The 15,928-nt window shown below is 39.8% G+C and overlaps 1 protein-coding gene across 4 annotated transcripts in view; it reads left to right on the forward strand.

The window, feature by feature from the left end:
• Nucleotides 1–15,928, forward strand: part of LARGE1 (LARGE xylosyl- and glucuronyltransferase 1) — a 269,824-nt gene that overhangs the window by 117,416 nt on the left and 136,480 nt on the right. For 3 of the 4 annotated variants that reach the window (XM_084205376.1, XM_084205378.1, XM_084205377.1), the window contains one exon: nt 14,121–14,422. In XM_084205376.1, coding sequence (XP_084061502.1) covers nt 14,121–14,422 — 302 coding nt within the window. Of the gene's footprint in view, nt 1–14,120; nt 14,423–15,928 lie in introns of those variants that run through there. The other variant, XM_084205379.1, reaches the window with a different exon arrangement.

Here is a 15,928-nt window from a genome sequence, read left to right on the forward strand (position 1 = left end):
AATAAATATTTGTGCTTATCAAATAAGAAACCAAATAATTTCCATAGAAGGTGCTAGTATAAGGTGCTAGTGTGAATTTTAAATATGTACCTGCTGAAGTTATCAAGAGAGGAAAGACTGTCTCTCAAAACACAAGAAATCACATTTGAATGTCTTGTCTATTAGAATTTTACTGTAAGGGACAGGATACATATTATATAATGTTATACATACAGGATGTTCTTCAGAGGAAAGCATTAAGTCAAGAATGGTATCACTCAATAGCTGTATTGTTTTAATGATAGTTAAGACCAGAAGAAGGCATAATTTAGAAAGTAAACTTGGTAGTAATAGGACTATAAAGCGTTTTTAGTCTGTTACCTGCCTCCTGGTAGGAGTTTTTCCTGGGTAGGTGGTCATAATTTAGAAGGAAGAAGTCTGTGATTCCTTATTTTCTGTAAGGGTATGTATTGCAGCAGCCTGTTCTTAGAGAGAAAATGCAGGTAATGGAAGCAATGTTGTTTAGCATTCAGTCCTCAACTTTATCCTGTCATTTCTTTAAAGCTGATTTCCATGTCTAGATTAGCTCAAATCTATATGGAATATGTAATTAAATATACTAAGATCCTTCCCTTTTCCTGAAACAAGATGGGAGCAGGTGAGAAAGGAAGCCAGCTTTTTCTCTCTTCTTTCTTTCCAAACATGTTGTTTCTTCTTTTGCTTGACCTTTAAAGGACTTTTACAGTTGCTGTGTTTTTGTTATGTAGCTGATCTATTGTTTTTTTTCCATGTCTGATTGTTCTTTAGGCATGAGGTGTGTTAATTTGGGTTTTTTCAATATGCAACAATTTAGGTCAAGTCTCTGTCTATTCCACAAAGATGTTAAGATAAAAGATATTTCAAATGGTAGAAGTGAATAAACCTATAATTACATTAACAAAGGAAGATGGAGAGATACATTTAGTGAAAATCTGTCAACAGAATAAAGAACAATTGTAGGACTGTAATTGACCTCTAGACACAACACAATACAGGAGTTTTTGTAAATGCCTTCGCCTTCATCTTCCCATTATTCCCACACAGAAACTTGTCATAGAACTCAATTATTTCATAGTATATATCAGTGTAGAAAGGCGATGGCCATTGGCCCTGCATCCAGTCTACCTCACAAAAGCATCCTTAAAAATCCTACATTGTCTGTATTTACTAAAGATGTCTCATACAGCATATTCTACTTTTGAGGGGCATGCCTGGAGGTAATGAAAACTTGGGAAACTTTTTTTTTGAGGAAAAAAAAAAAGGAAATGTTTACTTAAAGACATGCAAATCCTGTTAATTTAGCACTACTGCTCTAATTGACTAAAGCAACTTATTTTAGAATAGTAAATAAGCGTGTCAGTAGGGCTTAACCTCAGTACTGCCGTACACAAGAGTAGGCATATTCTTTAGAAATCTAGTTTAGGATCCTAAGTGTGCATTAAGATATTTCTGTGCACCACAGCAGAAATGTGAATTAGTCTCAAAGATCCCCCTCATCTGTTAGAAGACAAACCCTTAGTAAGCAGAACAGCTAAGTCTTGCTCCCAGTTCGCTGGTTTTAACCTTAATAAACTTTTGGCTGCTTGAAAATGAAAAATCTCCTTTGCTTGCTTCACAAGAAGCTCAGCAGGTTTGTGATGGGGCACAGGGGACATAGCCCACATTCTAACCTAAAACAGTACAGCACTGGGTGTATTTGTGGTGCAAGATAAAAATGAGTAGCACCACTGTGCTGTATACATGCACATATGCAGTGCATGCACATGCAGTGTTAGACCTCTGCTTGTTTTCATCAGTCACCAAGTGTTGCCTTTTGCTTCCTTGAAATAGGATTCTGTTTCTGATACACTGTCTTCACTTCTGTAACAAAATAACACAATAAAAAAAAGAGTATTTTCTTCATGTATTTTAGGAAACTTCAGTCACTGATAGAAATTAAACCTCTGTCTACCTGATACAGCAATCAGATACATTTGATAAAAAATCAGTTCTTAGAAACTTACTATATCTTTGTAAAAAGAACATTTCCCATATATTTAAGCTAAGTACTTTTTAAAAGGTACATGTTGAGTTAAATTAGTGTAAAAAAGAGGTTCCATATGACATGTCAATAGAGTCTGATCACCAAAAATTTGTTGGATAGATATTTGGCCACACTAAAGCTAATTCTGAAGGCACTGTTGACTTCCATGAACAACTCATTGCTATTTAATACAACTTTAATTTTTGCAAATAATCTCACTAGCTGCCCTTAGCTAATTTATGTACTGTTATTGTAGGGGTATTTCTTCTGCCATGACTGATTTTTACATCTACTCTTTTAAAATGATGTGTGTTTAATTTCTGATGTCATAGCCATGACATGTAACCTACCATCTGCATCACTGCTGAGATGTTTCTTTCCTCTGCAAAGTGTGTTAGCAATTTTGCTGTATATAGTACATGGTGATCTGGTATGACATTTTTCTTCGTGAGGAGGACAGGAAACTAACTCCAGAGTTATTTTATCTCTTGTCATAAGTGAAGATAAATGTCATAACACTGATCAGCCTTCATGTGTCCTGAATATGCAGTTATTTGCGTTTTCCCTTCACTTTTCTTTGGGACTGAAGTGGCTGTCTGTCTTTGGGACTGAAATGACAGTCGCAGCAAATGAAGTGCTGAGAATATGTGGGGAGAAAAGAAGACTCAATACTGAAAGATATTAATAACTTTTGCAGTGTTACATCATCAGAGGAATAACACTGATGTTTGCTTCTGTAATCTTCAGATACATTTATAAAGAAGAACAATCACCGATCTGAAAATTTTTTCTTTGCTACTTGACTTTATGTATGTGTGCCCGTATCTGTTGTTGTTGGCTTGTGCTCTGTAAGATTTGAAGGTTTTTACTGATCTTGGTACTACTAAGGAAGAAATGCTGTGGTGCAGAATTTGGATTTTTTTACTTACTTCTTTATCCTTGAACAATCCTTGATGCTCAGTCAGTGTTCAGACAGTCTCCTTTTTCAGCAGCCTCAATCAAAATACCAGCACATGGTTCTCTGATGGCATCTCTGTGCCAAGGGAGATTAAGGGATATAACAAGCTTTTGAGCAGGTTTCAGCATCATCAACCAGCCTGAACTAATACTGCAGCATTTCTGTTTATGTGCTGAAAGTCTGTTTTTGAGATAGTGTGTAACACTGCTGCCAGGTGACTTCCTGCAAGGCACACAAATTTTACTACTAAGTTTTAAACCATTACTTAAAAGAGAGCGGCCTCCTAGAGGATGACCACCTGCATTGCCTTAGACCTCCCTTTTTCAACCCATCTCCCATGTTTACCTAAAGCCAAACTTTTGGTTTACTTTTGTTTTGTATTTTTTATCATCAAATAAATAGCTCTTTTGCTTTACTGTTCATTGTTGTCTGATAAAAAACCTATTCAGGTCTGTTAATAGTAAGCCTTCAATAGACTCAAACCAAAGTGGTAGAGTGGCTACGTGGAGGCACAGGTAGTTTTGTTATAGATTCCACAAAAGTATTCTCAATTTCTTTTCATGTTTCCTTATCCCTAAAGGGACTGGGGCTCTAAACTCCTTGGGTATTAAGCAGATCTGGGCACGTGTTGTCAGTCATTATGAATTATGAAAACGTAGAGAACTGAAGAGATAAATGTAATCTAGGCATGGTGTGTTTATCTGTGTTCTTGACACTGCAGTTAATCAGGGGGTCATGGCTATTACTGGTGACCAAGTATCACATTCAGGAAATGAAATTCTGACCTGCAGGAACTAATATGAGAAAATGCTTAACAGAGAATCACATAATGATACTGAATTTTCCACCACATCTGGAGGTCACTGGGAGCTGATGGACCAAATCTGGAGTTACTGTGTGTCTTTTAAGGTGACCAGGCTACCTTGTAACAGAGAAGTTGTTCCATGGTTTTTAGGTAAGGAAGTTAAGGTAAATGTTAGAGGAATGTGCAAAACTGTCTCGTATTATTCTGGTTGAAATGAATTTTTCCCTCTTGTGGAGGGTTAGGATTGTTTTCCACTGTGGCTTGTAAATGCCAGTGTGTGCAAGTGCATTTCTTCTGAATGGTTGGCCTGATGAGGGTGAGGAAGGATATGCAAAGCAGACTCTATTGCCCAGGTTCCCCAAATCCAAGAGCTGTACAATCAGGAAATGCATTATAGCATCCATTGTTGCTTCAGCAGGGAAAGCGTGCTTTACATATGCAAATACTGCTCAGAAGTTTAACTTAATTATCAGCTGGAGCCTCTATTGATGAGCAGCTGAGGCTAATCACCAGCAAAGGAATTGGAATTAACTACTACTAGGCTTGCATTGAGCATGCTTGTCTCTAGCTCGTGGTTACTGTGGCAATTGTAGAAACATAAATATATATATTTTCTAAACTTATATGTACTTATTTCTTGTACTTTCTGTCCTCTTAAAAAACACTGTAAAATGATGTATTTTAGGCTTTTCCCCTTCCTATCTCTTCCACATTGAGCAGGAGCCAACATAGAATAGCTGCAGTCTTTTACATCCCATGCCATGAATGATAGTCACAGTACAGCTGCAGTGACACATTTGGGCACATGCTTTACCTCAGAGAGCTGTAATGGCTGCCTGCTACTGATTATACATTCTGCTTTATCAGGCCAGTATCACCTTAACACAAAGCTCACACCTGAACAGAGAATACCTGGGTGTAAGATACCCAAATGGTTAATGAAAAAAAGATGCTGCCTCTCCATAGGAAGTTTTCAGATTAATAAATCCCATTGTTTTCCCTCCCACTTGTGCTGTACACCAGGGAAATTCAGCTGGCTACAAATACTTACCCTGCAGATATCATTCATATGCCTTTTCCTAAGTGTGCTTTATTATTCACATCACACTCCTACAGGCCCTCCACAGCTTCCCTTCTAATTATTCCCTGCTTGCCCATTGCTATGAATAACCAGTGGCATTCACCCACATTCTGCCATTTAAGGCATTTAGTAGTCCATCCTACTATGAATTGGATTTCTCATTTTCCAGGAGGTGCCACAATTTATTTAAATTCATCCAGATTGAAACTCTAAAGATTTATAATTGAGTTGCAGAAGGTTTCAGCTTCAGGGCACAGGCATCCACCAGGCAGTGGTTGTGGTGGAGGTGGAAGAGGGGAATGCTTCAGGGCAGAGGCAATTGGGCTGGCTCAGACCAGCTTAAGCTGGGTTGGATGTGTTGCACTGCAGGAGGTGAGAAGCTCTGTGTGACCTTCTGGGTCAGCTTCAGCTGTGGGAATGGTAACCTCTAACTGAAGGGGGATTTATGTCTGTAATGACCTAAAAGAGCTCATTTATTTGTACCCTATGTGTATACTGCTAATTGTGATGAGGTTGTTTATGACAAAAAGTCGCTGCTAAGGGATGGCCAGTCATTGCTTCTGTAGAGAAGTGTGTTTGCCAAAAACCTCACAGGCAGCACCTCAGGGCCTGGTAGCAGGGTCAGAGGACAGAAGGGGCATTGACCCCCTCCTCCTGTCACAGGGTGCTCTGCAGCAGTGCTTGCTAAGTGTTGTTGTAGGGGATTTCCCTGCAATATGCCTTCAGGGTCCACACATGTGAGTCTTTCTGGCTGTTACATTGGCAGTCTTGACCTGCCTGCAAAGCTTATGAGTGGAAAGAGAATACCCCTCTACCTTTGGGGAGATGGAGCTTCCTTTTCTGCTCTTTCTCCCCCGCTTCCCAACTGCTAAAGAAGTGGTTTGCCAAAAAAATCAACATCTTTACAGGGATGGGACTTGGAGAAAATAACAATTTGTCAAGAGCACAGATGGCTTATTTAGAATCTAATAGGTATTAAGACATTATTTTCCCCAGGCTTTACTCCTGATATTGATAATGTGTTATCTTTGCCAAGTTCCCCTCTTGATAACATGTTATCTTTGTCAAGCCAAGTCCCTGATAAAATCTTATTTTCCCTCAGTGCTCACTCTGATAAGATATTATTTTCTTACATCTCTGCTGCCAGTGGAAAGGGGGGAAATGTTATTTTTAGTCTCTTTCTTGAAGAGGCATATATATTGCCAAGGCAATGCAAAACAGGGAAAGAAAGAATGAGAAGAACGAACAAAAAAATGTTACTCTATTCTAGACAAGGAAATGAGCAAATATTTTAAGACTTATGAGCCCTTGTTTTGAATATGCTAATAAGCCAACATTCATAACTAGCTAATGAGCCTATATTTCTTTTTAAAAAACAAACTATTTTTAAAAAGACGCATCTGTTTCCAAGAAGGATGTTTATGTTTAGATTTTCTTTCCCTATTTCTTCCTGCATTCTGTTGCTTCATGCTTTTTCTTTACCTGGTATCTTTTACTCTTTACCATCGCTATTAGAGAATCCCTATCAGAATTGCATCTGCTCAGCCAGCGCATAAACAGCTCTCTGCAGTTCTGCAGCATGATGCCATCATTGATGGTATAACTGCAAACCCTTTCTGAAACACAACCCCTTCCCCATTTCGTGTGCAGGGCAAATGCAGCAATGCAGAGAAAGTGGTTCTTGGGTTCTTGAACCTCTCCATTTAATTAATGTAAGAGACTGGAAATCATGTCATGAACAAGGCAGGGGACAGCTTTGTAATTTATGAAGTCAAAATTTGCCCTGAGAAATTGTTTCTGTCTCTATCACTGAGTTCATTACATGGTGTTCATAAAACAATGATATTGCAAGTGGCTGCTAAGTATTTTTCCCCACATTTCCTGGATTTCCAGCTTGCAGACTCCTACATTACAGAAATGTTAAGCTTATACCTGTTGCATGTGTAGCTGCCCTCTGAAAACTTGGAGTGCAGAAAAGGTGATTATTTGTTGAAAAACTGTATCAGACCCATCTCAGCTGTGCATCCAAAAATGGTATTTTCTGTGAGAACCTGTTAAGGACTCCACAACTTCTTGCTTGACTGTAAAAGAGGGACTGATAGTACCACCTTTCCTTTAAAACTTTTAAAAATATGTCACTGATCCCTGTGCTGTGTTAAGATGGATAGTAATGAACATCATAGGCCAGTGAGGGAATAAATAAGTCTTTTTTTCATAACAGGATATGTATGTGTGATCACAAGCAGAATGACGAGCTGAAATAACCTGCTAAATAGCTGTGATCACCATCCATCCTATGCACACAGTGAGGCTGATATTCTTTGGAAATAAAGTAGTGATCATGCAGGATCCTGTCAGCAGACACAAGGGAATGACAGCAAAGATAGAACAGGAGACCATCATTCTCACATTTCCAAACTTTTTAAGTGTTTGACTTCAGTGGGTACTTGACCCTGGCTGGACACCAAGTACCCACCAAAGGTGCGCTATCATTTTCCCTCTTTAGCTTCACAGGGAGAGAAAATATAATGAAGATCTCATGGGTCAAGACAAGAACAGAAAGAGGTCAGTCACCAATTACTGTCACAGGCAAAACGGACTCAACTCAGGAAAATTAATCTTATTTATTACCAATCAAATGAGAGTAGGGTAATGAGAAATAAAACTCAATCTAAAAACCCCACTTTATTTTCCACCTTCTTCGCAAATTAAATTTACTCCAGATTTTCTCTCCCTTTTAACTTGTAATAGTGCAGGAAAACAGAGAATAGGGGTTGTGGTCAGTTCATCACATGTGGTCTCCTTGCTCCTCACACTCTTCCCCTACTTTAATGAGGAGTCCTTTCCGTGGGAGATAGCCCTCCACAAAGTTCTTCCAAGGGAGTCCCTTCCATAGGCTCCAGTTGTTCATAAATTGCTGCAGCATGGGTCCCTCCCATGGGGTGCAGTCCTTCAGGAACACACTGCTCCAGGGTGACACCCCGACACGGGTCACAAATCCCACCAGCAAGCGTGCTCCAGGGCGGGCTTCCCCACAGGATTACAGCCTCCCTTGGGCATCCACTTGCTCTGGCATATGCTCCTCCACATGGACCTGTGGACCTCCATGGACTGCAGTGGCACATCTGCCTCACCTGCAGCTGCAGGGAAATCTTAGCTCTGGTACCTGGAGCACCTCCCTTCTGCGCTGACCTTGGTACCTGCAAAGTTGTTGCTGTCCTGTATTCTCACTCCTCTCCTCTGGCTCCAATTGTGTATGTGTAGTAACTTACCCCTTCTTGGTGGGCACCCCATAGGCAGCCAGTGTTTGTGATGGGCTCAGCCTTGGCCAGCAGCAGGTCCCTGTTGGAGCCATCCAGCATTGGCTCTCTAGGACATGGGGAAAGCTTTCAGGAGCTTCACACAGAGGCCCCCCTGGAGCCCCTCTGCTGCCAAAACTGGCCAAGCAAAGTCAGTGCACTTGGCAAGTCTGGTGTTCTGTGGGTGAAGGCTTTTTTTGTAGGATATGTTTAATTTCTGAATCCACTGCTTGTAGAGGGCTATTTTGTTCAAGGAAAGGCACCGACAAAGTCATTTCCGTGTATATGAACAGCAAGCAATAACATGATTCTTAAAGTAAGGCTGACCTTCAGTGGAATTGAATGGTTCAGGTTTGGGTTCAATAAACCATGTTAATGTGTTCCTAAGTACCCTTAACAGCAGTGGAATTGAACACAAATTTAGTACTTAAAGAATGTGCTGAAGTACTTAAGTGTGATTAGTATTGACTGAGTCCAAGCCTGGTGGGTGATTGGCATCTCCTGTGCAAACAGCCTCTCCTAACTAAATAACTTAGTTATATATATAAATAACTAATGCAACTTAACACATGTATTGTCCATGCCAAATCCTGAGAAGGACTTAATAGTGATGAGAAGTTCTTCTGCCAGAGCTGAGGAAACTTGTTTGGACTATATGAAAAGGCTGGGTTGTTACTTCTTGTGATGTCTCTGTCAAATGAACATCAGCCTTCAGTGCACATACTGTAACATCTTTCAGTGTTACAAGCTTCTACTTCTGACATGTGAAAAGCATGAGCTTTTAATTGTCTCATATCATGTTAGGATGAAGAAGTTCTGTATTGAACTGACCTGAAGTAAATTGCTTGGACTGTTTCACTGTTAAAATGGTTGTTCAGGCAAGGTTTTCTACTTCCAGCTGAGATCACTGCAGTGTTTCGCAAAAAATTGTTGGAGGAAAAGATTGGTAAGTTCGGGAATAGGCACTTTGGGATGCCTCAGCACCTACTCATGGAGGCACATATCTAAAGTACCAAAATGTCAGCAGAAAGAACTTCATTCATAGGTGTCCAGATAGCCCTAGCAGATAGGACCTACCAGAGCAGCCAGCTGAGCAGAAGTGCATGCAGTACTAAGGTGTCAGGTGATTAAAGCAGAGCTAGAACTCCAGAATAGAAGGGATAGTTTTATCTGCTTACACCAGGCTTGTATGTCTCTATAGTCCTGACTGCAGTCTTATTTTTCTTTTCCCTTAGAGTCCGCAAAGTTCTCCACAATGGTCTTGATGTGGGAAAAAATAATTGTGCAATGAACTTGAAATGGGTTTGAGCCCTTATCAGGGGGAGAGTAAGAAGCATGGTTGCCTGCTATCCCATTTCTTTCTGCAAAATACTGGCTTTTGGTTAACATTCTTATGCTGCTTGTCTTCAGAATGGGCAGAGATAATGTGAATTTTCAAATGTTGACAGATGTGAAATGGATGCATTTCTTGTATCTGTAGTCAGACTGAAACACTCCCTGGGCAGCATAACTTCCTCTTACCCAAAAAGCAGCCTAGAGTTCTCTGCCATTAGTTAGTTAATTTTAAAGGCATTGCATGCTATTAGGCAGGGGATGAGTAATGGCCGAAACATACAGAAACCTCTAGACCTTGTCAAGATGCCAAAACACAAGTAGTTTGTGCTTTCTAACAAAACAAAATGTAAAAAGTTTTTAAAACCCCTCCCAAAACATGCTCCATAATTTCATGGGCCTCAGTTCCTAACACAATTGTAAGCATTTTAGTTCAGATCAGGGTTGTCTGGAAAACTTGGGATGCCTGCTTCTGCACTTTTCTTCTCTGGATCAGAGAAACTTTTACTTTCCTACACTCTGCTTCTTTCTCCCTTACCCAGTTAACCCTTGGATAAATGTTCTTCTTTCTCTGTGGCAACATTCCGGTGCCACTGGGTCCTTTTCAGGACTATCACCTCTCCCAAGTCTGGTAACTACAAAACAAGGAGCTTGGCTTTAATGCCTGTCCTTTAAGTTCTGTATGTAAAAAAGAAAATGCCACTGGTTCATTTCTTTTCCTTTCAAATGAATTATGCTGGATTGCTTTATTTTGTCCAGTGTCCTAAGCATTCTGCTCAAGTTAGTATTAATGAAATCTGTGGCCTTAAATTCAAGTGGTTTAAATATGCAGAAAGAGTCAATAATCCATAAAATTCATAACTTACATATTCTCAAGTTTTCTGAATTGTTGGACCTAGTGTGATGATAAGTCATTGACTGCTGTCAGCCATGAAATAATTATTCAACTTTGTGTTTGGTTTTTGTTTTGTGGACAGTGGAATTGTGCAGGTCTTTGTAGGTACAGTTGCGTTAGCACAAGTCTGAAGTAAAAGGCTTGGCACAGAAAAAAAAAATTAAAGTTGAAAACTGAAACTGCCAAAGTTCAAAAAGAGAGCAATAACCCCAAATGAAGAATAAAAAATAATAGCTTTTTTATTATTTATTACACCATTCAAAAGTGCACTACTTGCTTCAGAGCACAGTAATGTTTCTTGTAGTGCTCCCTGGGACATCTTCAGTCCCAAAGTCACACAGACCTCATTATGTGTTATTTTATTTTGATTTGGGTTAGATAAAAAAGGCCTAGACGCCAGCTCAGAGCATTCTGCCAGTTACTAAAAGCTATAAAATTCAAGTGCAGTGCAATCAGTTTAACTCTTCTGCCAAGCAACACACACAATCAAACGTCAGTGGTCCCTAATATTGATCCACTTACTCCTTCTTCAGAGGTGAGATGAAACACACAGAACTAAATTGAATAGTATCTTGCCACCAGCCTTGCCAGCCTCAGATGTGCAAAAATTATGAGTTATGCAATCTCTGAATTTATTAAAAATATTACTTTATTTCTAAGTATTAAGATCAAACTCTGTTTACTTTTGGTTTTATAATTTTATTTCACATGGGTCCTGAAATTGTCACATTATCATTTGCAGCAGAGAGCTGGGATGTGAAAATATACGAAGTACATGATACACCTGAGAACAGTGAGCAGTATTAGTAACAAAACGTGACTTGTCCAGCTGTACAAACTCTGAAGAGATCAGTCCAGAAAATATCTTGGACTTAGCAACTTGTAATGAAACATAGATAATTTCTATAGTAAATCAGTGCATTTCAACTAGTTGTACATTTCAGATGAAGAGCCTAGCTAGTTGTTTAATTCCTGAGAGGATTTCCTTACTCCTTTTATATACCAGCAGAAATATTTGCTACTGAGAGAACAGTAGTGGAGTTACTGGCACTTAAAGCCAAGGCTGCATAAAAACTGGGCTGGTCTCATCAGCTACTGCAACTTCAGTCTGAGGAAGTGAGGTGATTTTTCTTTCAGTCCCTTTCTCAGACTATGCTGTTTCTTCTTAATACTGTGTAGAAACAGTTGAACTTTTCTGATCAGTATATCTACAATTGTTCAGATGTACAAAATGGTATCATTTTCTAAACGATAAGAAAAACTTTTAAAATTTTAATTTTGAAAAGCAGCATTTATGATCTATTCATTTATGTCCGTAGAATAGGTAAAGATATGTTTAATTTTTTTCCATATTTTGAAATCTTGATGAATGTTGTTCTGAGATCACTTCCATATCTTGCTACCTTTTCTGGTAGTTATTTGAAGCTAATTCAGAATTCATTGACAGAGGCAGGAAGCAATGAGTTAACATCTGTGTCGGCTGGATATTCACCAGGTGAGGAGTTAAGACAGCCAGTGAAGTCCTTGGCTAGGTTTGCAGTGTAATTGTGTATCTGATGAGAACGCAGGTTGGTTGTTCTGTGGGTGAGAAAAGGTGCTGGTTTTATCTGAGAGTGTCTACACAATACACTCTTGCTGTCCAGTAATGGGGATGCAATAGAATCACAACCAAATGAGTCTTAGTTTCCTTAGCTTGAGTATCAGCAGCTGAGAAATAACACAACTTCAGTTCCAGGTCCTCCAAGCTTGGTGGGGAAAGATAACTCAGTATTCTATTGCATGTCTAATTGTAGTATGGCTCTGTCTTTTATGTTGACATTTCTCTGTTGCTGCAACCGATATTTTCAGGCTTATCAAATATCTCATTAAATTTTTAATAACCATTTGCTGTAGCATTCAAGTTTCAAGATGTCAGTGGCCAAACTCCAGAATTTGTCTTGAGATGTTTTTCAGTCTCAGATTTATCCACAACCTTTGCTCATGGTAAATTAATAAATTACTTTTTTTTGGTAGAAGATAGCCTGCAAGAAATGCAAGATATTTTATCCAAATGATGATAAAAATCAAGATAATGATTTGTATGCATAACAGGAAGTGTGTATACATGTATAACTCAACAATGTGAACTAGAATTGAGGATTTGATTTCCATACCAGTTTTTTTTCATGAAGTCAGTTTAAAGAACTGCTCATCGTTCATGTAAATGTGAAACAATGAAAAAGAACAAGCAATGAACAGATCTTTATAGCAGGTAGATAGTTTTGAGTTGGTAGGTGAAAAATGTACTTGTTAGGGAGAATTTTAAACAATAACTGCATGGTTTCCATTTTATACACCACTCAGGCTGTTACTTGTTTGATAAAATCAATGGGACTCTCTGTGCTGGAAAAATCATTAAATAGCAAAAGTGTCCCTGTACTTGGCACTGATAAGGTCACACCTTGAATCCTGCTTTCAGTTCTGGATATTGAGGTGCTGGAGCATATCCAGGGAAGCACTGTATAGCTGGGAAAGGGTCTGGAGCACAAGTCCCATGAGGAGAAAGTCAGGGAGCTGGAGGGATTTACGCTGGAGAAATGGAGGCTCAGGGGAGACCTTACTGCTCTCTAAAACTGCCTTAAATGAGAGTGTAACCAGGTGAGGATTGTCCTCTTCTTACAGGCAACAAGGGACAGGGTGAGATGAAATGACTTCAAGTTGTGCCACAGGAGATTTTGTTGAATATTAGGAGAAAATGACCTAATGGCAAAGGTGTTCAGGCATTGGAATAGGCTGTTCAGGCAGTTGGTAAAATCATAATCCCTGGAAGTGTACAAAAACCATGGTTGTGGATATGGACGTGGTTTAGTGGTGGACATGTTGGTGCTGGATTAACAGTTGGACTCAATGACTTTAGAGGATTTTTCAGCCTTATGGTTCTATAATTTTGTGATTTAATACATGCAGTTAGAAAGTTACATCAGAGAAATACTTTAGTATAAGATACATATCATCACTGCAAAGGAATTTCTTGCTAATTATGATACTGTGGATAACTCTCACTGTCTTTTGCTTTGCTTTAATTTGATTTTCATTGAAGATTTTTGAGATGCTTTAGTTGAAGGTGTGGAAATGAACGTTTCTACTTTTTTTCAAAATTCCACTTAGTCTTTTTAAGCCAAAATACTTGCCAGAATTTGGCCCATGTGTATTGAACATCTCTGTCCTGAACCTCTCATTTTTCAGCAAGCACATAATACTATGTTGCTGAATAAAACCCATCTGTTCCACACATGTGAATCAGCTGGGGCTACTGTTTGGCACAAAATGGTTGCCAAAATGCTGTCATTTGACTGTGGAGGAAGTGGGAATAGGAAAATTATTTCATCTTGCATACATTTCTAAAATATATTTAACTGTATATTAATTGTCTTTGAATTAAATCCTAATGCTCTTGACTGTCTTCCCAGACTAGAGACTGGCAGGCAGCCCTACAAGAACAAAGAAACACATGCTTATCTTTTGGTGTGGTTTGAAAATTAGTAGGACCTGTAGCTCGTAGAATTCAGCATTTGTCCAAGTTTACCGTGCACTTAAGCGTGGCTCGGGAGTGCCAAGTGTGCATAAAACGTGGCTGTATTTGAAGCGCATCTCGGCCTCACAACACCAACATTAAGGAAGATGCAGCTGGCGTGTTCTGACAGAAGTGCTCTGTTTCCTTGTGGTGCAGATGGGAAGCCGGTGTCGCTGTCCCCGCTGGAGTCGCAGCCCCACAGCCCTCGGTACACGGCGTCGAGCCAGCGGGAGCGCGAGAGCCTGGAGGTGCGCGTGCGGGAGGTGGAGGAGGAGAACCGCGCGCTGCGCAAGCAGCTCAGCCTGGCCCAGGGCCGGGGCCCCGCGCACCGCCGCGGAAACCACTCCAGAACCTACTCCATGGAAGAGGGCACGGGAGACAGCGAGAGCCTGCGGGCCGGCATCGTGGCGGGAAACAGCTCCGAGTGCGGCCAGCAGCCCGTGGTGGAGAAGTGCGAGGTAAATACACCAGAGGAACGTGCCGGAAACAAAGCTGGGTAGATGTGGTCCTTCAAGGACATTGCAGATCCCTGTCCCTTCTCTGAAACCTTTTCCTCCAAAACCAGCCTCTGAAAGGTCTGCTGCGTGCAACTTTTCAGATAATTCTTTATTGCTCTTTTTAAAAAAACCTTTAGCACATTTGTCATCGGAATATCTTCTGAGTTATTATTTCATCACAGCTTTTTGTCTTTTTCATTCTTGTGTCCCCAAACCTGATAGGAAAATCAGAGCCTTGCTTCTAGCTGACTTCACTACAGCTCTGCAGATAAAGGCCTGTGGTGAACTGACCCCGTGTATTTTAAATAATAATGACTCTAGAGTGCTTAGAAAAGCCTTATTGCTTTGTTTCTGTGCCTATATTGAAACAGTTCAGAGTTCATCATTAATTAAATAGTGGCTCACGGAGCCAGCCTGTGCTTTTGACTTGCTTTGAGGAGTGTATGTGGATGTTGCTGTGGGAGCAGGTGCTCTGTGTGAGCCGGGCACTAGCGGTGTGCTTGGCTGCAGGGAACAGGCGATCTGCTTCTGAGACCATTTTGGTTGGTTTGGTTTTCCCCATTTTATGTCAGTACTTCTGTGGATGTCATCCAGATACTTAGCTGTGAGATGTCTGAATGATGACAGGTCCAAATATGAATAGATCCAAAACAGAAAGTCTCGCTTAAAGACCCTGTGCCGATCCCAGCTGATAAAGTTATCAAAAATAACTTCCTCCATTTATTTCTACAAAGAGGGTAATACCATATCACCTTTTATCTTGCTTGCTGCCACTTGGAAGATAAAAATTGAAAGAAAATTAGTAAGAGAAGAAAGAAATCCTATTTATCTCTTTATATAAATTCTATTCAATGAGAAAATATCAAACAGAGTTTGAAAATGAACTACTGCTTTCCAGTTGGATGTCTTTGTCCATCAATGTAGAAAAAAGGAAGCAACGTTATTGTAGGGAGAGGGAAAAGGAGGTTTTTGTTTCTCATTTTCCCTCCTCCAGATAATGAGGGCCTGATTTTCCTCAGTGTGAGATTTTTGGCGTTTCTTTTAATCAGGCCACCAATCAGCAAACCTCACTTTCCCCTTATTATTATATTAAGGAGTGATGAGCTGAATCTCAGTTCTTGGTTGTTCAGTGTACCAACCAATCTAGGACACAAATAGTAGTTTAGTGTAGGGATAGTTTAAGTGGCCTTACAGTTTATAATGTGTTTTGCCAATGAGTTTTCTTGCTCAGTGGGGTTTAGCACTCTGCTGGAGGCAATGCTTGTATAAAATACAAAATCTCACATTATTTGCCATTCCCCTATTTCAGTGCGCACTTTTTTGATCTCAACTTCTTACTCTTGTCTTAAGGAATTCAATCAGTAACTCAGTTACAGCAATAGAAGTTAAAATGAAATTTCCCCATTACCAGATTTGCCAAGGGTCTCATCATTTATCCTGTTAGTATAGGTTCTCATGCTGTGTTTG

This window comes from Fringilla coelebs (assembly GCF_963513975.1).
Source record: "Fringilla coelebs genome assembly, chromosome: 5".
In the NCBI taxonomy this organism is placed as follows: Eukaryota; Metazoa; Chordata; class Aves; order Passeriformes; family Fringillidae; genus Fringilla; species Fringilla coelebs.